Raw genomic sequence first — 24,287 nt, 5'->3', positions numbered from 1 at the left:
TTTTTTTCTTAAGTAATTAGTAAAAAGCATATACAGTGGTCCCTTGACTTACGAACTCAATTGGTTCCAGAGGGCTGGTTGTAACCCAAGTTGGTTGTAAGTCAAGACTATTTTTTCCATAGGAAATAGTGGGAAAACCAATAATGCGTTCCGAACCTTCCAAAAGCACCCCTTACCTAACCATTTCTATAATAAAAATGGTTATATAAGGACATTAATTACCAGAAACACCAATACTTCCCTAGTGTACTCCCCAAAAGATTATAAAATATGCCTAGCCTACCAGAAACAATTTCACCTCCTCCACCAGTTCCTTTACGATATCTGCATATGGACTCTCTACCTGGGTAAAATCAAGCTAGGTTGAAAGAACACTGCACAAATCTCATCTTTGGTTGAGTTTCCTCACTCCGAAGGTCATCAAATCTTCACAAGAGAGCATTGTTCTGTTTGACATTCAGAGTGTGGCGTACAAAGTGGCCCCTAACCCCTACAATAATACCTAAACCTCACCTCGAGTTACTAGGTGGGCCTCCCTTAGACATAAATACCTATCTACTGTGAGGGCATTATGGTTAGTCTCTCTCTCTCATTATGGTTGTAACTCGAGATCTGTTCGTAACTCAAAAACAGAATTTTGTTTGTAACCCAAAACCTTGAATGTTGGTCGTAACCAGAGTCGTTCACAACCCAAGGGCCCACTGTTGAACGCTAAAAAAACTTCTCCCTAAAGTACATTGACAATATATTAGACTTCTCCTGAAGAGAATCTCATCCCATCCCATAGTGGGACCCATTCATGCAGCTGCCAAAGAAGGGGAGGGCTGCGATAGTCCCCATTCCTTGTTGAAGAAGGGGTCTGATGGCCACAGAAGAGGCCCTTTCTGTGTTTGTATGGGAGCATGTGCGTATGTGTGCAAGCCTGTGATCATCTGTGTGTGAGGGAGGAACCTATGTATTTATTTCTTTTGGAGCTAGTTGGGCCTCCGTGTGTTTAAGCCTGTGTGTGTAAATAATATATAGATATACTCTGTTTAACTATTATATTATATATTACATCACTGTTATACTATATGAATGCTGAAAGACAGTTCTTTTCTCTTGAGTTGTAGAAAATGTTTCAATTTGCAGGAGAAAATTGATTTGAATGTCAAACCTGTCTCCCTTTCTCCCTGTAAGGAACCTATAACAACCAATATATGATTCTGGACTGGAAGAAGATCGAGCTTCAGAAGAGCCTTGGCCATGGAACACTCACCATCATCGAGCAGATTCCAACATTGGTGGAGTATTCAGATCAGACCAACATTCTTCGGAAAGGTGAGAGCTCATTCCTGCCCCTGGCAGTCCTACTCTCTCTTGGTAGTAGAACTTAAAATGTTTTTTTTTTTTTTTTTTTTTAATGGTTTATAGTTATTGAAATTTCAAATAACATACAAGAAACACTCTCTATTTGCAAATGCAAGCCTTATCACAGAAAAATATAAAGGCAACATTTACGGTAGTTTATTATATCCAGGCCACCAAACAAAGGGATCCATTCCTCACGGGGAAGTAAAGGAAATCATAAAAACTGAGAGGATAACTTTAAAACGTGCGACTACTTCATATGTATATGGGAGTTCGCAAACTTACTACTGTATCTTAAAATCTTCGCATATGTGATATGCGCAGACTATAAAATTTGTGCAAACATGCGCATGCATATAAAAAAATGTATGCCGGACAAGTTCAAAGTTATCTGGATAAATAGTGGCACTTACCTGGACAAGTTCTGATTTATCCGGCTAAATAGCAGTAAAGCTGGATAAGTCTAAAAAGTGCTACTTGTCCATCTAAGCAGCACTTATCTGGTTAAGTAAGATAGCCAGATAAGTCTTGAAAAAAACACTACTTAGACGGATAATTCTTAAAACGCTACTTACCTGGCTAAGTCAGAATTTTTTAGACTTATTAGCTACTTAGACAGCACAAGTCAGCTAGCTGAGTAGCACTTTTAACACTTATCTGGCTGTCTTAACCGGATAAGTCTTGAAAAACTGCTGCTTAAGTCTGAAAAGTGCTACTTATCAGTCTATCTGGCTAAGTAGTGGCTTTACTGCTTCTTAGCTGAATAAATTGGAACTTGTTCGCATAAGTGTCGCTACTTATCCTGATAACTCCAAACTTGTCTGTCTTAAATAGTGACAAGATGCTACTTATCCATATAAGTCAGAATTCAGCTGAATAAGTGGGTACAAATGAGATATACCCGTGTATTTTTATTTCAAATTTTATTGATATGGAAGTAGATTTTATATGTGGAAATTACTTTACTGTTCCCCTCCCCCATAAGTCAGCTTTTACATGTACAAGTCAGGAGATAATCTAACATACACGTGGTAATCAAACTACCAGTTTTACTAATTAGTCTAGTCTGCCGGCTCGCTCAGTCCATAGAGACCTTCCGGTTTCTTCAGCCTGAACTCGGCCCCCCCCATTTCACTCAGCATCTCTACCCAGTCTTTCTTTTACTTTTTGAGATATTTATGATCACTTACTCCAGATATTGAGCAGTAATAAATATACTTACGGTGCCAAATCTTACTTGCATACATTGCTTATAAAATAGTAACTTATTTGTGTAAATGGTGGCCCTGCCCCAGAACACCACTGGCCCCCCTCTTTTTACATGTCCAAATTTATTCCAAACCCTGATCTACGCGTGTATGTTGAGGTTTCTAAAATAGCACGAATATATTATTTTACACATGCAAATGCTATTGTTATGCGTGGAACTTTTGAAAATTCATCTTTACGGAAAAAAGAAAACACGAATAAACCAGATGCAAGCAAATATATAAACATCACTGGTCAAGTAACATCTGAACCAATGGATGGTTTCTTCTTACAAAGAACTTAGAAAGCTGAAAATGTTCAAAGAAAACTAATCTCACGCCCTGATCAGACATTTGCATCGATATTTCAAGTAAAAGGAAGCTCCAAACTGCAAAACCCTAAGTCTATATACAGCAAAAAAGCCTAGAAACATAGAAATGACGGCAGAAAAGGACCAATTGTTTCATCCAGTCTGCCCTGCAAGCTTATATTAATAACTACTGGCCAAACAAGCCACCTTTATAATTATCAGTTTCCCAGACTGTCAAAGTCAGGGCCCTTGTTGGTTGCTGTTTGAATCTAATTCCCCCTTTCCCCCGCCATTGAAGCAGAGAGCAATGATAGAGTTGCATCAACAGCATAGAGGCTTATTGGTTAAGGGTAGTAACTGCCACACCAGCAAGTTACCCCCTTGCACTTTTTTCTTCATTCGCATCCTCTAGCCCAGGGGTGGGCAAGTCCGGTCCTCGAGGGCTGCAAACCAGTCGGGTTTTCAGGATATTCCTAATGAATATGCATGAAATAGATTTGCATACAACTGAGGCAGTGTGTATGCAGGGCTCTCTCATGCATATTCATTAAGGATATCCTGAAAACCCGACTGGTTTGCAGCCCTCGAGGACCGGAATTGCCCACCCCTGCTCTAGCTGTTAGGGATCCACAGTGTTTATCCTGTGCCCCTTTACTAAAATCCAAATCTTTTTACTGTTTTTGCCTTCACCACCTCCTCTGGAAGGGCATTTCAGGCATCCACCACCCTTTTTGTGAACAAATATTTCCTGACACTGGTTCTGAGTCATCGTCCTTGTAGTTTCACTTTGTGATTTCTTTCAAATGGAAAAGGTTGGTCAATGATTGTGCATCATTCAAACCTTTCAGGTATCTGATGATTTGTATCATATCTTCCCTGTACCTCCTCTCCTCTAGGGTATACATATTTAGGAACTTAAACGTCTCCTCAAGTCATTTAGAGGCCCCCCCCCCCCTATTTTGGTCACCATTTTCTGGACCGCCTCCATCTTATCTCTGTCCCTTTTAAGATATAGTCTCCAGAATTGAACACAATACTCCAGGTAAGGCCTCACTAAGGCCCTGTACAAGAGGATTATCACTTCCCTCTCCATGCAGCCTAGCATTCCTCTGGCTTTTGCTATTGCCTTGTCACATTGCTTTGCTGTCTTCAGATCGTTAGACACTATCACTCCTAGGTCTCTCTTGTTCCGTGCACAATAGCCCTTCACCTCCCATCACATGCAGCTCTTTTGGATTACCACGCCTCAGATGCATGACTCTGCACTTCTTTGCATTTAATCCCAACTGCCATAGCTTTGCCCACCGTTCAAGCTTCCTTAAATCACGTCTCATTCTCCTATACTCCTTCTGGCGTGTCCACTTTGTTGCAGATCTTAGTATCATCCACAAATAGACAAATTTTACCTTCTATCCCTTCTGCAATGTCGTTTACAAAGATATTGAACAGAACCGGTCCCAACACTGATCCCTATGGCTCTCCACTTAACACCATTCTCTCTTCAGAGCAGGTTCCATTTACACTCGCATGCTGTCTTCTATCCGTCAACCAGTTTGAAATCCACACCACTACCTTGGCGCTCACTCCGTCGTTTCATTTTATTCATGAGTCTTTTATGTGGGACCGTGTCCCTGATCCAATTCTCTAATCACCCAATCAAAAAAATCAATCAGATTTGTCTGTCAGGACCTACCCCTGATGAATCTATACTGTCTGGGATCGAGAAACCTACTGGATTGTACATAGTTCACTATCCTTTCATTCAGCAGTCTCCATTAACTTTTCCACCACCGAAATGAGGCTAACCGGCCTGAAGTTTCCAGCTTCCTCTCTGCTCCCACTTTTGTGAAGCGGAACCACCACCGCTCTTTTCCAATCACTCAGCACCACTCTTGTTTCCAAGGATCTATTGAACAGGTCACAGAGCAGGACCCACCAGGACATCTCTGAGCTCCCTCGGTATCCTGGGATGAACCTCAGATCCCATGGCTTTATCCACTTTGTTTTCCTAGCTCTTCCTATACATTCTCTTCTGTAAACGGAGTTTTGCCTACTCCATTCCCAGCCACGGTCTTGTTAACAGCGACGGTCCTTCTCCAGGGTCGTCTTTAGTGAACACTGAACTGAAGTATTTGTTGAATATTTCTGCCATTTCTTCTTCTCTTGCCACACATTCATCCTTATCACCTTTCAATTTCACTATACCTTTTTGGACTTTTCTCCTTTCTCTGATGTATCTGAAGAATGTTTTGTCACCTCGCTTTACCTCTTTGGCAATCCTTTCTTCTGCCAGACTTTTTGCTTTCTTTAACTTTTTTCATCTCCCTAAGTCTTACCAGATATTCTTCCCTGTGTTCTGCTTTTTGGGATCCTTTATAATTCTTGATTGCTGCTATTTTTGCTTTGATGTCAGCCACCTTCTTGGAGAACCATGATTCTTAAACTGATTGCTGATATTGCAGGCCTTTTTTTGTTTGGATCCTAAACTTTTTTTACACGGAAAGACTTACTGCTTGTAAAAAGGACACGCTGTCTCATTTTGAGAGGACCTGCAGCCCTTAGCTTGGTTGACCGCATGATCCAAAACTTTTTTTTTTTTTCTTATGAGACAGGATTTTAAAGTTCAAGAAGTGGGGGAGGTTTGGGATTGGGAGGAATAATTTAAAGAAGGGGAAAAACTTATATTCTGGACACTTGTTTGTGAGATATTTGAACTTTACTGTTGCTTATGATAAGGTTTGACATCTGTGTAGGCTATTGAGTCATCTTAATAAAATTATAAACAGGAAAAAAAAAAGCATGTCTCCTTTTCTGAGTCTCTCTAGATACATCTGGGAAGCCTCTAATCTTGGAATTATAAAACAAAGTATCCCTGTATTTAAAATAAATAAATAAATAAATTGTAAAGACCTAATTCCGCATCTGATTCCAAGACAGTTAACTATTCAAGTTGAATGAGATGTTACTTGAGCATCCATTTTATCCACCAAATACACAGGGGTATCCAATTCTTCCACTGGGGATTTGGCCTTCTGATATGGGGGAAAGTAATAAGTCTTCTATATAGGTGGTAAATATTCCATAGGTATTAACAAACAGTCCTTCAAATACTGATGTAAAATAGTTGTAGTTGAGGAAGCCGCTTTAGGAAAATGTGTGAAACTTAACGTCGTCTTCTGAACCAAATTCTCCAAACCTTCCAACTTTCTATGCAATTCAATATATTCCTTAATAGCACTTCCAGAGTCTTCTAGCTTCTTGCAGATTGTCTCTGCTTTATCAGCCTAGGTTGATCTTTAATCTAATTCTCAAAACTTTCTCACTTTTTAATGTTTTTGTAACTGTCCCATGAATTGAGAAATCTGACCAGATAACTGCCTTCCTAACGGGCCGATACAGCCGGCGTGCGCACCGGCCACTCACCGGTGCGCGCGATGCAGTATTTAAATTAGGTCCAGCGGTAGGCAAAAGGAGGCGCTAGGGACCCTAGCGCGTCCCTAGCGCCTCCTTTTTGACAGGAGTGGCGGCTGTCAGCGGGTTTGACAGCCGACGCTCAATTTTGCCTGCTCGAAGCAGGCGTAACTTTGCGCACACCAGGCCGGCTGCCGCGGTCCGGGGGCTGGTCCGGAGCCCACGGTGCCGCCCCCGGATGACGCGCAGATCACGACACTCCCCCCCAGGAAAGCCCTGGTACTTCCGCGCGTCCCGGGGCTTTGCGCGCGCTGGAAGCCTATGCAACATAGGCTTGGCGCATGCAGGGGGTGTTTGGGCCAGGTTTTCGGGGGGTACGCACGTACCCCTTTGAAAATCTGGCCCTAAGTGTGGAGGAGTGCAACTAGAGAAGAAGATCAACAGAAAGGAGTCTCTAGAATGAGGGGTCATGTGATGAGGTTGAAAAGGGGTAGACTAGAGTAATCATAGGACATGTTTCTTTATAGAGATGGTAGATGCATGGAACCAGCCTCCCAGGGAAATGGCAGAGACAAAAACAGTATCTGAATTCAAGAAAGCAATGGATAAATATAGGGGATCTCTAAGGAAGGGATGGGAGTTCTATTGCTAAATTAATTGGGCAGACTAGATGGGTCATGCCTGTCTCTTTCTGCCTTCATGTTTCTATGTAACCTTAAAAACTAATAAAACCACTTTAAAAGTGACATACTGAAATACCGGTGATCATTGCATCTCATAGGTTTCCCTTTGAACCATTTCTCTCTACTGCAATCCATTCAGAATTCAGCTGCAAAGTTTTTTGTTTTTTGTTTTTCCCCTTCACGCTTACTATGAAGTTATAACTACTTTTTTCGCAAATCATTCCACATATAGTTCAAGCTTCTTTTACTCGCCTACAAGTGCACTCATTCCAAGGCTTCTCATTACAGCTCACCCTACACCCATCTTCACGAACTCTGTTCAAGGGACAAATCACACTTTTTTTTTTTTTCTCTATGCCCTTCTGCACTGCCAGATCCTGACTCGGAGCCTCATTTACTAAGTATTTTTTGCCATAGAAGCAGAATGGGAGAAAAGCCTTAGTAAATTAGCCCCTTGGTGCTTCCCATCTTGTTGCACTCATATGCCTAGAATAGACTTCCTCAGTTAATACCTCCTGCTCCCTCCCTGGCCATATTAAAATCTAGCCTAAAAACCCATCTTTTTTGAGGTGGCGCTTAAAGTTTAAATTGTGGCTCTCCATGATCATAGCCCATGTTGATTTTTAAGCATTTTTCTGTAATGGATGAAATGTGTTTATTTCCCCTGTGTTTGAATCCCAGTAGATTGCAAGCTCCATGGAGCGAAGACTCGCTTATATTTATCTGTACAGTGCTGAATACATCTACTAATTCTAGAGACATAAGTAGTAGATATTTATTATATACTGTATAAATAATTTTTTTTTGTTTCTGTACCCCTCAGGATACTGGCCATCTTACAATATCCCTTTCCATGAAAATATCTACAACCTAAGTGGATACCCAGAAATAGTCAAGATGGTAGGCAACCTGATGTCATACGATCTTGCACCCCGTGCCAAGATTTTCCGTCGAGACCAGGCAAAAGTGACTGATATGGAATCCATGAAGCACATCATGAGATACAACAGTACGTGGCCCTTTGTCTGGTGACTGGGTTGACTCGGCTTAAAGAAGGCAGATTGCATGATAGCTATTGGGGAGAGAAGAACATAATGTTGAGATCTGGGAGTCCAGAGGTTCCTGTCTTGTGGTCTTTCCATCCTATTTCAGTTAAAGCTATGTGAGCTGTCAGCGGACCTCTTTGCAGTTTAAAAGTGGTAAACTAGCCGGATTCTTCAAAATGTCGGTCTGCTAGATTGCTGACCCTATAGATCAGGGCTTCCCAAACCTGTCCTGGGGACCCCACAGCCAGTCGGGTTTTCAGGATGTCCACAATGAATATGCATGAGATAAATTTGCATATTCAGAGGCTTCGTGGTATGCAAATGTATCTCATGCATATTCATTGTGGATATCCTGAAAACCCAACTGGCTGTGGGGCCTCCAGGACAGGTTTGGGAAGCCCTGCTGTAGATGGTATTGGTAGGTTTCCTTTCCTTTCTTTGTGTCAGTTAATTTATAAAAAGGATAAACATTCATACAATTTACAATGGCCATGTCCCACTGGTTTTTAAAGCTCTTGTCCTTTTTAGCTCAAACCCCGGTTTGTGTTATATTCAGACACTGCTTTTACTGGAATTAGTAGCATGGGATCTATTTAATGTTTGGGTACTTGGCAGGTACTTGTATCCTGGATTGCACACTGTTGGAAACAGGATGCTGGGCTTGATGGTCCCTTGGTCTGACCCAGTATGGCAAATTCTTATGTTCTTATATTGGTGTAATTCCTGTAGGATACATTGATCCTCCAATAGCACCTGAGTTTACTTAGATTCTTGACTGTGGGAAATAAGATTAGGGATCTGAATCGTTTTTTGACAATTTAAAACAATTGTCAGATATATTTTAAATCATCAAAAATCGTTAGAGCCGCGATACAATAGCAATTCCCCCGATTTATCATCAAAAAATCGGGGGAGGGGGGAGGGCGGGAAAACCAGCACACCAAAACAACCCTAAAACCCACCCCGACCCTTTAAAACAAATCCCCCACCCTCCCGAACCCCCCAAAATGTTTTAAACTACCTGGGGTCCAGTGGGGGGGTCCCGGCACGATCTCCCGCTCTCGGGCCACGGCTGCGTTAATAGAAATGGTGCCGGTGGCCCTTTGCCCTTACCATATGACAGGGCAAAGGTAGTGCCGGCGCCATTTTGGTTCCTGTCACCCGACGTCAAGAGTGCAGGAGATCGCTCCCGGACCCCTGCTGGACCCCTGGGGACTTTTGGCCAGCTTGGGGGGCCTCCTGACCCCCACAAGACTTGCCAAAAGTCCAGCGGGGGTCCGGGAGCGACCTCCTGCACTCGGGCTGTATTGCCAATATTCAAAATGGCGCCGGCGCTACCTTTGCCCTCACTCTGTCATACGACCCGTTATGGTTAGTTGAATTGGTTTTATTTTATGGGGGGTGTGTTGTATTGCTCTTGGTCTGTAGTATCCTTTTTTATATAATGCAACTTAATTAAATCTAATTGTGATGCATTGGATTATATATCACCTTTTTGAAAAGAGAAAAGGCAGTTTAATAAATAAATTTGAATTTAATTCATGATGTTCTTTGACTCCCAGCTGAATCATGCAGAATGTACCTTGCAAGCACTGATTCTGCTTTAGCACAATATGGTGATGAGGTCCAGAAATCTTGTCTCTCTGTTACTATGTAAACTGTCAAAATCTGCCTTTTTCATTTTTTCATATGCGGAAATTACAGCCCCCCCCCCTTTGGAGTCGCATTGGTGGGGAGAAGGCCAGAGAGTCTTCCACAGATGATTTTAGAGGTTTTGAAAGACGAGATGCACTTTATTTAGAAGAGAAGCTCCTACTTCCTTACCCAGGGGCCAATGCAATCATTTTCGTGGAAAGCAGGTACTGACTTTTCAGCGCCCGCTTTCTTAATGCACGCATGGCACCCACAAGGGGGTCGCGCTAGCAAGGAAGCGCTAGGGTCGCTTGCGCGACCTTAACGCCTCCTTGCTAACGCGACCCTGTGGTAGCTGCCGGTTATGGAGACCGACGCCAGTAAACTCGGCATCGGTTTTCATAACCGGCCGCCTGCCATTAATGAAAGCCAGACGCCGAGACTCTGCGGTTTGCCAAGGTAGTTTTTTGTTTTTGTTTTTTTTTTACTGAAGAAGTACAGAAAAGCAGTTTTTTCTGCTTTTCTGTGCTTTTTACATGCGCCAGCTCCAGGAAGGCGTTAATATATGAGCAATAAAAGTGCGTCTGAGACGCACATTTATTTTTTTGCATTCGGAGTGAATGAGTAATAGGCTCATTCACATACATTTGCATGTGCTGAGCACTATCTCATTCACTCCGCGTCGGACACGTGTTAAATAAATCCCCCTATTGCATTAGGGGGTGGATTAGTGCCTATTTAACCCGTGTCCGACAGCGGGTTATACAGTGCCCTCGTGTGAGCGCACTGTATTGCATCGGCCCCCCAGTCTTTCCCCTCCCTCCACCATCACAGAAACTGAGCTTGTTTCCAGCCTAGTCTCCAGCATTCTCTCAATATACTTACCATAGTGATAAAATTTAGCAGGGTGCCATGGGTGTATACATTTGCCCCTGCGATCTTATATGCAAGGTGATGGGAGACAGTCCAGTTGGCTCAACCATCATCTGACGTATAATTGAAGGATAGGCCATATGAATGTCAGAGAAGGAGTCATTCATTGGTAGCCTTTTTATACTGCTGCTTGGTTATATTCATGTAATTTCTGCTTTTCGCATTCTTCTTATTGTATTCTTACAATAATTATAGGAAAATGATTCATCTTTTAAGTATATTATAAACCTGCTCACTAGTAGTTGTACCTTCCACTTAAATTTTGCTGTAACATATCTTGTTCCTCTGACAAACGGGACTGAATTAGCCATGACACATGGGTGACTTTATGCAATGGTGCTGAACGGATTCATCTCTGTAAAAGCTTTACTGAGCTTCTCTCCACATGCTGCCTTGTGAGCCCTGAGTCAGATTTTGCCAGGTTCTTGCATGAATGTGTGATCCTCTTTCCTTTCATATTTTTCTGTAACTTTATTTTTTCTGTCCTGCCTTGCAGGTTTGGGGTTTTTTTTTCTATCTCAGCAGTCCCTCAGCTGCACTTTTAAGTGTTAAAAAAATATATATATATTTTTTAAATGAGTATATGATTGTTGGCAAGATATTTGGGAAGGGACCCAAAAAGAAGCCAGTCATAAACAGCTTCAAGTCACCAGATGCCGATCATTGATGCTCATAAAACTTACTACATTTGTTTGGGCTTGGACTGTGACATGGTTAACTGCTACAACTGCAATGAGATGTTTTCCAGGGTCTGTCAGTCACGGGCCTGGAAAATGTAGAATGTTCACAGGGCACTCAAAGAATGTGGCTCTGAATCCAATCATGGGAGTTGGTCCTCTTCTCAGAGCAAGGTCTATACAAACTCTTACCATGTGGAGTCCTAGCAAAGGCTCCTCCCATTACTGCTCCACACTGAGCTTTCCCATCTACAGTCTCAGGATTTAGAAAAGCATAGCAGTGCCGAGCATTGGAAAAGGAGCTGCCATTGGAATATAAATGGGCTTGTCACCAAACTGGAGCTCTTCGTTGAGAGGAGAAAGATATAGCATCATGCCAGGGTTGTAGCCCCTTCATTGATGCTGTTTTCGGTCAGTGCTGCGCCTCAAGTCCCATCATCTTCTATGGCCCAAAACACCCCAATGGTGTTGGAAACGTTTGTCCCAGATTCCCATGCGTCCTAGGCTCCATCAATAGCATCGACACAGAGCATGCATTCCACAGCATTGTCTACATGGAGCTGGAAATACCAGTGCCATTTGCCTCCATTATTCTGGTGGTATCAATAAAAACACTAGAGATCATTCTACTGTTGAAGAGGCCAGAGTATTGAGAGTCGAGCCTGTTTTAAATTAGTGTGGAGTACATCTGAGCTGTCCCTTTCATTAGAGCCAAGTACTTCAGCTCATCTATAGCAGAGGGAGGAGGATCCTGTTTGAGTCTCTGAAAAGAATGTCTCTCCAACTCTGGCCCAAAGACCACAGTAGTCAGACCAAATCACAGAGTTGGTCTGACTACTGGCCTCCCTGGCTCTGGAAGATGGAAGAGGGGTGCTGGAGCCTCTTATCAAAAGTAGGTCAGGTATTCCTTCAAACAGTTAACCACCAGCTCCACACCACAATGGTGTTGCTGGCCATGGTTGTTAGGCCCTCAACATTTTGGCAAGCCTTCATCTGTGATTAGGGAGTGCCACCCTAAGTTGGAGGTCATGAGAGACTCTGGTAGATCAGCATCCCCTCAATGTTTCCTCTCTGAGACAGTCCACCGCCAAAGGATCATCAATGCGGTGGCAACACTGGAGATACTTACTCCTTTGTGCATGCCTGAAGTGCTTATTCAATAGCACCCTATGAGGAAAGGCTGAAGAGGTTAGGGCTGTTCAGCCTGGAGAAGAGTAGACTGAGGGGGAATATGATAGAGGTCTTAAACAAGTAGATGCAAATCTGTTATTTACACTTTTGGATAATAGGACTAGGGGGCATTCCATGAAGTTAGCAAGTAGCACATTTAAGACTAATTGGAGAAATTTCTTTTTCACTCAACGCACAATTAAGCTATGGAATTTGTTGCCTGAGGATGTGGTTAGTGCAGTTAGTGTAGCTGGGTTTAAAAAAGGTTTAGATAAGTTCTTGGAGGAGAAGTCCATTAAATGCTATTATTCAAGTTGACTAAGGGAATGACCTCTGCTATTACTGGCATCAGTAGCATTAGGATGATCTTACTGGCACTGCACTGGCTGCCAGTACAATCCAGAATCAATTATAAACAATATTTAAAATCATCCACTCCAGTAACCCCAGTCTATAGGCATAACAGTACAACCATATGGCACACACTTAAGGTCTCAAAATAAAGGACTATTGACGGTGTCTATAATATGGAGTACACATCTGGTGCAAATAAGAGAGTGTGTGTTCCATAGTAGGCCCAGAGCTGTGGAATTCTCTGCCTGAGACATTGTTTGATAACAGAGTTTTAAACGTGAGCTGAAAACCTGGCTATTCAAAAATGCATATAACCTAACTTAAAAACATTTACAATGCAGAGAACTACCATATCAAGGACAAAGATAATTGAAGAATGAGTAATAAGTAACGAGATTTTAAGTATTTTAAGAGACCTCTCTGACTATTATGTGAAAAATTGTTGAAATACAACTTCTGTACTACAAACCTGTTGTCCTAGACCTTTAGTTAATATGTATTAGAAAATCACAGATTTATATTAATCTCTATGGTGTAAACCATTGTGATCTTCATTTGGAATGACTGTATATAAAGTTTTCGACCCTGGTTGCCCTCTTCATCATTGGGGTCATGAATCAGAATTTCCCCTTTACCTGGATCAGAAGAAGGTTCAATGGGGATTCCATTGGGTCTCTTGCTGGACTTGCCACAGCACACTCCCATCCCTGGAGGACCTCAGCTATTCCAAGTTTCTAGATAAATTGACAAAATCCTTGAATATTTAATGTCAGGAAGGAAGTGGATCTGAGAACAGATTTTTTTTGACCTTGTGTAACTTCCTAGAGCCCCTGGTAGACTCTGCAGTGATTCCAGAACACAGACTGCTTCAAGCCCAGAATGTGGCAGAATCCTACCATATGCTTTCCAGTGGCCAGGAAAGTGGATCTTAAATTTAGGGTTCAACCAGCTGCTGGATTTAGCATTGTTCAGCTCCTGCACCATTCATAGTGGTGGAGTCTGCTCTGAAGAAGATTAAGAAAACAAGAGAGAGCTTTAACATTCTGTCTTGTAAAGATCTCCCCCAAAATTCCATAAAGCAGTGTATATGGAACCAATACTTACTTGAATGTATTATATGAGGATGAACCCCCCTCATGGAGTCTGTGGACTGCGAGCCTCAGAGTGTAAAGTGGTTGAGTACACTGAAGTGCAAGTGGCATTTGGTCTATTCTGTCTATGAATCTTTCAACACTGTGTGGCAAAGACCTCGGTGGCCGCTATTAGGATCCATAGGCTGGCTTGATCACATGCCCGAAGTCTAAGAGAATATATCCAGGACAGGATTGCAGCTGCCTTCTCTGGGGGACAATTTGTTTTGTTTGGAGACAAAATCAAAAACTGTGGCACAGATTAAGGCGTATCAAGCTGCAATCTAATCTCTGTCCATTGGGAGGTGACAATCAACTTCTGGCTCCCAGGCATCCATACTTCTCTTATAGGCTTATATTCTTTCAGACAGCTCTCCCAGGATTGTGGGCTAGCTTCTTAGGTTTGAATAGACTTAGCTTTATCCTTACCTATTGGAGGCGTTAGCAGGCACTAATTTGGGAATTCTTTTAAAGGCAAACAGTATAGTTTAAATGCCTTCCAGGATCTTCAGCTGGTAGAAATGCAAATAGGATAGTCAATGCAATCAGTAAAGAAAGTAAGTACTCTGAAGTTAAAATTTATTATCCATCTGGGAACCAATGACCTTGCTGAAAACAGCATACAAGCGCTACAGTGAAACTTTCATATTCTGGGGAAGCAGATTACGTATATGGCGAAGACTATTGCCTTTTCAGAAGTTACCATACCTGTTCATACACAGGAGAGGTAAAACTTAAGTACATGGCTCAAAACTCGGTGTAAGGAAGAAAGTTTTGGATATACTGGGGGCTGGGACAGTGTATGGAATAGTAAGGCTCTGTCAATGATGGCTCTCATCTGTATCTGGCAGGAAAACGGATCCTAAGAGAAAAATTCAAAGCATGTTCCATAAGGCATTTAAACTAGAGGATGGGGGTGGCAGAAAAAATTGGAAAGTCACCCCCAAAATCTCCAAGAGGTGGGTGAATAAATAAAAAAAAAATTAGCAGAATATGGCAGAAAAGATGTCCAAAAAGAGCAGCAAGCTGAGGGAGAGAAGCTGGAAAACTGAGTACAAATGCTCATATCTATGTAATAAAATCTCAGATCTGCAGGCTCTAATGATGGAAGTGGATTTGGACATAGGTGCTATAACAGAAACATGGTTCAGAGTCTCATAGTTGGGACGGCCATATCCCAATCATAACTTTTAAGGAAGTATAAAGAGGACAGGAAAGGGGGATGAGTAGCGTTTTATGTAAAAAAAAAAAAAAAAATATCCAAGCAATTGAAATGCAAGGGAAGAAGCATTATGGGTATTTATTTATTTATTTTTTTATTTTTAAAGAAGATAGTGCTTCCATTTACAATGGTGTGGTCTACAGGCCTCCGATTCAGTCAGAAGAACTGGACAGAGATCTGATCGACATCCAGAAGGTGGAAAAGAAAGGGGAAGTGTTTGTTGGAGATGTAAACTGGAGTATCCCTTCTGCGGAATCTACAAGAAGTAGAGAAATAGTGGCTGCCCTTCAAGTGGCTCTGCTCAAATAAATAATAATGGAACCCACAAGGGAGGGTGGAATACTCAACCTGGTGCTCACAAATGGGGACAATGTCTGTAATGTCCGCGAAGGTGCCCATCTGAGCACCACTGATCATCAGACAGTATGGTTTGATATCGCAAAGAAGATACACAGACCCAAGCTTTGAATTTCAGAAATACGACTTTGTAGAAAGGGGTTTTTCCTGGGAGAAAATGGGTGAGGTGTAAGAACAGTGTTCCAGATTAAAAGGAGCCATTACAAAGGCAACAAATGTGTATGTTAGAAAAATAAATAAAAGTAAGAAGAAAAAGAAACCGATCTGGTTCTCATGGGGTGGCTGAAAAAAATAAAGTAAAAAAGAACAGCATTCAGGAAGTATAAAGGATCTCAAAAGAGGAACACAGGGAAGAATACCTGATGAAACTGGAGGAAACTAAGAGAAATCAAGAAAGCAAAAGGGCGGGCGGAAGAAGGGATTGCCAAAGAGGTAAAGCGAGGTGACGACACTTTTTCAGATATATCAGAGAAGGAAAGGAGGTCCTTAGTAGTATAGTAAAATTGAAAGGTGCCGGGGAGCAATGTGTGGAGAAAGATGAAGAAATAGCAGAAATATTAAACAAATATTTCAGTTTGGTGTTTGATAAAGAAGACCCTGGAGAAGGACCATTGTTGATTAACAAGACTGCGGATGGGAGTGGAATAGATGCAACCATGTTTACAGAAGAAAATGTATGGGAAGAGCTAGGAAACCTGAAAGCAGGCTAGGCCATGGGACCTAGGATACTGAAGGAACGTAGAGCTGTACTGGCAGATCCGCTTAAAGACCTGGTCAATAGATCCCCTAAAATGGGCATGGTGCCATGTGACTGGAGAAGAGCGGTGGTGGTCCCGCTTCACAAGAGTGGGAGCAGAGAGGAGGCTGGAAACTACAGGCCACTTAGCTTCACGACTGTGGTGGGAAAATTAGTGGGGACTCTGCTGAAGGAAAGGATAGTGAACTATTTACAATCTGCTGGGTTGCTGGACCCAAGGCAGCATGGATTCACCAGTGGAAGGTCCTGCCAGACAAATCTGACTTTTTTTTTTTTTTTTTTTTTAAATTGGGTAATTAGAGAATTGGATCAAGGAAGTGCACTTGATGTGATTTACTTGAATTTCAGCAAAGCTTTTGATACGGTCCTACATAGGAGGCTCATGAATAAAATGAAAAGCTTGGAGTGGGCGCCAAAGGTGGGGGAATGTATTAATAACTGGTTGCCTGACAGGAAACAATGTGTTAATGGTAAATGGCGCCCGCTCTGAGAGCAAGGTGCGAAGTGGAGTACCTCAAGGATAGTTTTTGGGACAGTTTCCATTCAATCTCTTCATGAGTGACATCGCAGAAGGATAAGAATGAAAAGTTTTACCTTTTGTGCGGATGGTACTAAGATTTGTAACAGAGTGGACATGCCTGAAGGAGTAGGGAGAATGAAGAGTGGCCGAAGATTTGGCAGCTGGGATTCAATGCCAAGAAGTGCAGAGTTGTGCCCTGGGATGTAGAAATCCAAAAGAGCTGTATCTGATGGGGGTGCAAAAGACTATTGTATTCAGAGCAGGAGAGGGATCTTGGGGTGACTCCGGTGATCTGAAGGTGGCAAAGCAATGTGACAAGGTGGTATTTTAAAGCCAGAAAGAAGCTGGGCTGCATAAAGAGGGAAAAACTAACAGAAAAAGGGAAGTGACATTGCCCTTGTACAGATCCTTGATGAGGCCTAACTTGGAGTACTGTGTTCAGTTCTGGAGATCGTATCTCAAAGTATAGAGACAGGATGGAAATCATCCAGAGGATGGTGACTGAAGGATCTAAATATGTATACCACAGAGAAGAGGAGGACATGATGCCGACCTTCAGATACCTGATAGGTATTAATGATGCACAAACTTCAAACCTTTTCTGCTGGAAAGGAAACAGTAGGACTAGGGGTCATGATATGAAACTTCAGGGGGGCACATGCAGAACCAGTATCAGGAAATAGTTTTTCACGGAGTGGGTGTTAGATGCCTGGAATGCTCTTCCAGAAGAGGTGATGCAGACGAGAACAATTTATGCTTTTTAGGGATTTGCAGTATTTGTCCCATGCCCTTTTGAATTCATTAAGAAAGGGAGAGTGTAACACTTTTTTTGCATGGGGGTAACCTGCATGGAGCAGCAGCTACTAACATAAGCAAATTGTTGGGCAGACGGGATGGACCATCTGGTCTTTATCTCCCATCATTACTATGTTAGGAGTGCCTCTTGTTGCAGCTTTTACTGTTTATAGCAGATCTTTACATGAAGGGCTCAGATTTGCCCCTTCTTGAGGGGCGCACAGCCTGCTGGGACACTGAGCAAAGTGACAAGGTTTGCTGAGGAAAAGCTTGATTGTATCCTGCCCATTACTATGGATTTCTCAGAGGAGTGGGGCCTTCTCGGAATTATAAGTTTCCCCTCAGAACAGCACTTATCGAGAGGTGTCTGCCAGCAGCATAAACTAACTCGCCAAGGGCCCCAACTGTTTATTTTGGTCCTTATTTTTCCTCCTCTTTTTTTTTGTTTCCCCCCAGATGTGTGCATACCACTATTGAGGGACTGGTGGGAACTGGGGTACTTGGTGGGGAAATTTTTTTTTTAGAGGAGAGGGGGTTATGTTTTCTGACCATTCCAAGTTCAACTGTTGCTGTATATGAACCTTATCAGCTAAACTATATATTTACTGTATCATTTTCCCTCTGCTCCCTTTCCTGTAGAATTTGACTGCTTTTAGCACGGTGCTAGGTATTTTATACCGGTTGTTCATTGTTGCTAACCATTCAGATTCATTGTTTGTTTTTCTTTCTTTTCCTTCAAGTTTGTAGTAAATATTTTTAATATTCTATCTAGGTATGGTGATTTCTTATGCATGATACTACTAATAAGGGGCTCTAGGTGTGGTATTGAGTTGAGATGCTGTTTTAATCGTTCCAGGTTGTAAACCCATAAGTTGCGGTTTTTTTGGGGTTTTTTTTTCTATGTCAATTCCCCCCCCCCCCCCCCCCCCCCAGACAGACAGACAGACAGACAGACAGACACACACATACCTACCTACCTGGTATTAAATAGTTGAAGGTTCCAATATAATAATTACTCTACTCTTTTGCGGTACTGCTTTACCTACACTTCATCAGGTAGGTAATTTCTGCTCTCTCATATTTATGAAAGGATTGTGGTACTCTTGTCTCTAGTGCTGAGGGACCATAACGTCGTCTTTAACCCAGCTTATGCAATTCTTCATTTGAACCACTGGATTTGGTTCCTTTTTAATTTCTCACATGGAAGGTGTTTCTGGTGGCAGTCATGTCTGCTCAACAGGTTGGTGAATTACAAGCTAGAGTGCTCTGTGCACCCTATCTCCGGTTCTTCCACAGTAAGGCAGTCGTTTGCATTCACCCCAAATCTGTTCCTAAAGTGGTGTTGACTTTTCACATTGTTTTCTACTTTCTTCCCAAGGCCACATGCTTATGACAGTGAGAAGGCTGTTAATTTGTTGGACTATAAGAGGGCTTTGGTTTACTACTTGAAAAGGACTGCATCGTCAAAAGGCCTTGCAGTTATTTGTTGCCTTTGACCCTAATATATTAGGAGTGGCAGTTGCTAAAAGAGCTTTTGTCAAATTGGTCCGTGGCACACAGATCAGACTCTATCAAAGCTTATCTAATTTACTTAGATTACCAGGACTCATTTTTACTTCTGCAATAGACTGAAAAAGTGTCAATTGCTGTGGTTAGAATTTCCTCTTTTAATAATTGTGCACAAAGAGAACCACAGATAAAAATAAGAAAAGCAGTTCTGTTCAAAACAGGAACGTCAATTATTTATGTTCTATTTTATGCAAAACCAATTTAATCTCCATTAATGGGTATAATCATGTTCAAACTATCACTTATCATATAAGCCTAATCACAATAATGAATAATTTTGCCGCAGCTCCCTATTTCTTACCAATTATACTTTTGTCGCAGTTCCTCTTTCTTACCTAAAATATACATTAGTCCCTAGCTCATTATCTTTTTACATCCTACCAATAATCTGCAATATCTAGCAAATTAAACTCCAGAAGCAACTTTGTCATAACACTATTTCACAAGACTCTTCCTTCTCCATTTTCCCTTATTACCTTTTCACCTTCTCTTGGACAATGCTGTCTACAATACTTTTAAGTTCTTCTTAGTGTTTGCTTCTGCATTGACCTAATAAGCTACTACATAATCTCCAATGTTAGGCTATCATGATATCTGAAAAATATGTCCTAATCATCCTTATAGCCATAGTGACTTATTGGCGCACCTCTGAAGATATCTGCAAAGCTGCAACTTGGTTGTCCATGCATACCTTGACCCCCCATCTACTGTCTAGACAGCATGTCAAGAGATGACAGTAGTTCTGGGCAAGCAGTTTTTTGCAACTTTTTCACCCAGTAGGCCACTCCACTGGTGGGGCCTGGTGGTTATTCAGTAAGTGCTTCCATTGTACAGCCCTCAGCTTGGAATTTCTCACTTGTCATGGTTAATTCAGCTCTGTCTGTTGATAGAGAAAGTAAGTTTGCTTATCTTAAACAGGGTTCTCTGTAGACAGCAGGATAAATTAGCCATACTTATTTCCCATCTGCCTTCCTGGAAAGGCAGCTAATTCGCTAAAGAGTATTAAGCTCACAAGACAGCATGCACATGTGGGAACCATTGTGCTTGTTCAGTAAAACTTTCACTGAGCTCAGAAAATGGGTTTGTGTGCTGCCGTTTGAGTGTCTCCCACATGTCATGGCTAATTCATCCCGCTGTCTGCTTAGCCCTGCTTACAGGTAAACAAACTTGCTTTCTTTGTAAGTAAAGAAAATCTGATTTCCAACCTACTGGGCTAAGAAGAGGTTATTACTACATTTTCAAAAGATGCGAGTATATTGATAGCATCCTCTATCTTTCAACAAGTTGATGCAGCAGTGAGCCAAAGTTTGCAGAAATGGGATCTTCTAGGAGAATGAGTTCCCTTCTCTCCTGTGGTGTTCCAGGTGCTCTTTCATATTGTTACATTCCTGTAAGACTCTGCTAGTTGCCTAATTGCCACTTAACATTTCTATAGTGCTCTGTGTGGGCATTTCTTTGAGGCGGATGCTGGCTACCTCCTATGTGTAAGACACCTGAGAGGGGCACAAGGCTAATGAAGCTGTGCTGTCTGTGGTGACAATCATATGATCATCTTATTAGTATTGAAATTATAAGGTGGCCTGATTCATAAGGGTTAAGATATAGGCAAATCAATAATACACTCTGTGTATCTTCTAAAGTAATAAAACAGCACTACCCTTGCACACCCAGTTTTTCCAAGTGAAAAGACCTTGCAATTTCATGTCTAGTTGACAGCTCTGGTGGTCAGGCTGAGCACATCCTCTTCAGTACTGACTTGTAGTGTTCATTTTTTTGTTTTTCCTCTTCCAGACTACGAGGCAGATCCTTATGCAGCTCATGACCCCTGTAATACTATCTGCTGTCGGGGAGATTTGGTCCATGAGAATCCAACTCCAGACGGTTGCTATGATGCAAAGGTAAAAGTACAGAGTTGTGGGCCAGCATGAATGGTGGCCTTCACTGAATCCCTGGCCCTGTGAATTTCATGCTCTACCTGCACCCTGCTTTCTCCATGGAGATGTTGCTGTTCCTCCTTATACCCCTGCTGGCTCTCCCCCCCCCCCCCCCCCCCCCCCACACACACCTCTCCCCTCACCATCCTTGTTTTGTGTTTCATAGGTTGCAGATATCAGCATGGCCTCCAAATTTACTGCTTTTGCTATCAGTGGCCCAACCACGGAGGGCGGCCTGCCTCCTTTCCGCTGGAGCAGCTTTAATAAGACGGAGCACCAGGGCCTGCCAGAGGTCTACAACTTGATTTTGTCACAATGCAACCCATTTTGTAAGACAGCTATAGAATATGCAGAGAGATATACATTGGAACTTTGATTATAAAAAAAACAACCCAACAACAAATCCGTCTTTGCTCCATGTACATGAGAAGTTGGGAGTGCTTTTGCTTGGCTGTGCATGTGGTGGGCTGGTGATGTGTAGTCAATGTTTTGTATTGTTGGGGGGTGGGGATGTGGGATGTTCTTAGCTCACATTTCTGCTGCCAGTGCTATTATGGCAACTTTATGCTGAAGAAGTGCTTACAGTCCTTAGAAAAACCAAGTGCTGCACCAAGAAAGTGATTTGGACGCTGAATGTAACCTGCCCTTAAGCACAGACGTGCACAGAGTACACTCGCAACTTGGGGGGGGGGGGAGGAAGGCTTGTGCCATTTTCTTATGTGAGCTCAGGGTTAGATTCTTTGCCAAGTGTGAGTAAATTCTGCATCAGTTTAGATTCTGTGGTCTATTTTCATAAATTAGCATTGGCATAGGGTACAGAAATAGGCATTTGTTGTGTATATTGCTTATGTAACCGCCATTTTTAGAGACTGTTAAGCACCAACTCTACCTTGCATTATTTTGGGGGGAGGGGACACATTCGTGTTAAGGAGGACAGGATAATTTTATAAGGCCCAGGCGCTCGCTCGCACGCTGTCACTTCAAAGAAAAGAGTCCTTACAACTAGTGTTGGGTTCCATAACAGACGTGGTCTACTCTAATTTAACAAATAAAAAAAAAAAAAGGTTTAGTAATACAAAAATAATACACAGTCCAAAACACAAAAAGCAGCTTCTTACACTGTCTACAAATCTCAAAAGCCAAACTCTCAAGCAATGTGAATAGCGATAACAGCTGGAAAGCGGGTCTTCCCCCTAATGGCCAAGGATCTCCTTCTCCTATCCCCTTTCAGAATTTAATAATCCTTTTCCCAAGAAAATGGTAACAATGACCTGTTTGTGCACTCGGTCATCCAGACAAGGGTTCCCCTCCTGTGGATTTAAGGAAAAGAGACCTTTGGGCTTGAACTGTCCTTGGAATTCTCCAACCAGATGAGAAAGAAAGACAATGTTGCCTCTGAGGACAGGAGCCAAAGATACTTGCCCTCTCCTATTCCGAAACAGACTGCAAGTAGCCTCTTATTATTATTTTTATTTATTTATTTGTGGGTTTTTTTAATACACCGATCATCGTTTGGAACATCTGAACGGTGTACAGTTGAACAGCAAATTCAGCAACAAGCTTTACATATAACTTAGTGTATAACAAGATTAGCAGTCAGGGTAAAGATGGGAGAACAACGATACTAAGGTACAGAATTACGCTACTCTGTGTAAACCTTGGGAAAGTCATTGAACTAGAGGAAAAATATATATTCCAAAATATATACAAATATTTACATTTGGTATATGGAAAAAACGGGACATTGTGTTTTGTTTTTTTGCCAACTCCCTTTTCTGTACGTCTCCCTCGGGAATCTAGCAGTTCCCCTTTTTAAAACTTTGGACCAGTGACCCAACTCCTGAGGGGATTGACTCCTATCAATCACAGTAGCCACTAACTCATCTTGAATCTCCCATTGCTGGAATGCCCCTGCTGTTTAATGTATAGTAAAGCCTACACTTAATATGCAAAGAAGTTACATTTATTGAAAACATATGTAGCCCTGCTCCAGGTGTAACTGTAAAATAGGGCACACTCAGTAGCAGGGCTGAGTCCCTGACGCATTCTCAAACACTGGTGCATATTCTGCGAATGGTGAGAGGAGGATTGGAATTCCAGCATTAATGGAACAGTTCCAAGGAGATCTTGACGCAAGGTGTGGTATTCCAAAATTGACTTAATATTGAACTATTCAAATGAAATGGTGTATGTAGGTGGTACAGTTTTTCAATCAATTTGAATCCACATGTAGGTAATGAGATGTGTCAAGGGGGTTATATTCTTTGTTACACTCTCTGGGGATCTCCTTGGGATTTAAAGGCTCCCTGTCTCCTAAGGAACCTTGATGAAACCTGATTCCCAATCCTTGAAACTTTCTCCTGTGTACCTCTCTCCTTCACGTCTTGGGACTCCTAGTTCACTGGATACAGAGCACCAATTTAGCAACTCTCTCCTTCATGTTTCTCTTCTCTCCACAGGTTGGTCATCTCTGGACAGGCACCTGACACTTCTCACTGGGTCCTGTGTAATCCTTTCATTTTGAACTCCAACCAGGGTCTCCCTTTCCCCATAGAAAGATAATCCTAGAGTGAGAGAATTATTCCCTCAGAGTAGGAATACTCTCCACCCTACTGATGGATTCCCCAGAGTCAGTTACTTATAAATATTGGAAGCACCACAACTGTTGGTTTGGCCCCGTATACTCCATAAAGAATATGGAGCCACAGGGACAAAGATGGGTTGTACCCTTTTCCCAAAGTACACACACACAAGAAACCAGAGGCTTACTTCCTTTCAGTCTCCCTACTCCTAACACTCCTAGAAGACAGGCCCATAACAAAGTGGTTGAGTCCACTTGCCACTCTACCAACTTTAGTGTCCTACTGTGGGATAAGCATAGGTCTAGTGAAGGGGGCCATAGCCCCCTTTACATGTACATTATAACACTATTTTTTATTTTCAGAGTTAAAGTAGTTTTTCTAACTTTTGTGTTAACATCTCCTGTATTATTTTCAAACTTTGTTTTGCTTTCCTTTTTTCTCTTTGTCTCGTTCATTTCTCTATGTATATTGCATTCTTCTCCTTCATAACACTTGCTCAACTCTCCCCTCTCAAAAATGTTCATATCTCTCCTATCAGTCTGTCTTCAGTGCTGTAGTCTTTCTTTCCATTCATTTTCTGAACCTCTCCCTTCCCTTCTCTCCAAGT

General features: G+C 42.1%; 1 protein-coding gene across 1 annotated transcript in view; it reads left to right on the top strand.

The window, feature by feature from the left end:
• Positions 1-22,236, top strand: part of PLBD1 (phospholipase B domain containing 1) — a 68,167-nt gene extending 45,931 nt beyond the window's left edge. The window contains 5 exon segments of the mRNA XM_029590348.1: positions 1,180-1,320; positions 7,826-8,011; positions 20,956-21,062; positions 21,265-21,397; positions 21,400-22,236. Coding sequence (XP_029446208.1) covers positions 1,180-1,320; positions 7,826-8,011; positions 20,956-21,062; positions 21,265-21,397; positions 21,400-21,431 — 599 coding nt within the window. The 3' untranslated portion in view covers positions 21,432-22,236.
• Positions 22,237-24,287: the final 2,051 nt, after the last annotated feature.

The sequence above is a fragment of the Rhinatrema bivittatum genome, chromosome 2 (genome assembly GCF_901001135.1).
Source record: "Rhinatrema bivittatum chromosome 2, aRhiBiv1.1, whole genome shotgun sequence".
Classification (NCBI taxonomy): Eukaryota; Metazoa; Chordata; class Amphibia; order Gymnophiona; family Rhinatrematidae; genus Rhinatrema; species Rhinatrema bivittatum.
The sequence above is the reverse complement of the archived record's forward strand: the minus strand, read 5'-3'. Positions and strand labels throughout refer to the sequence as shown.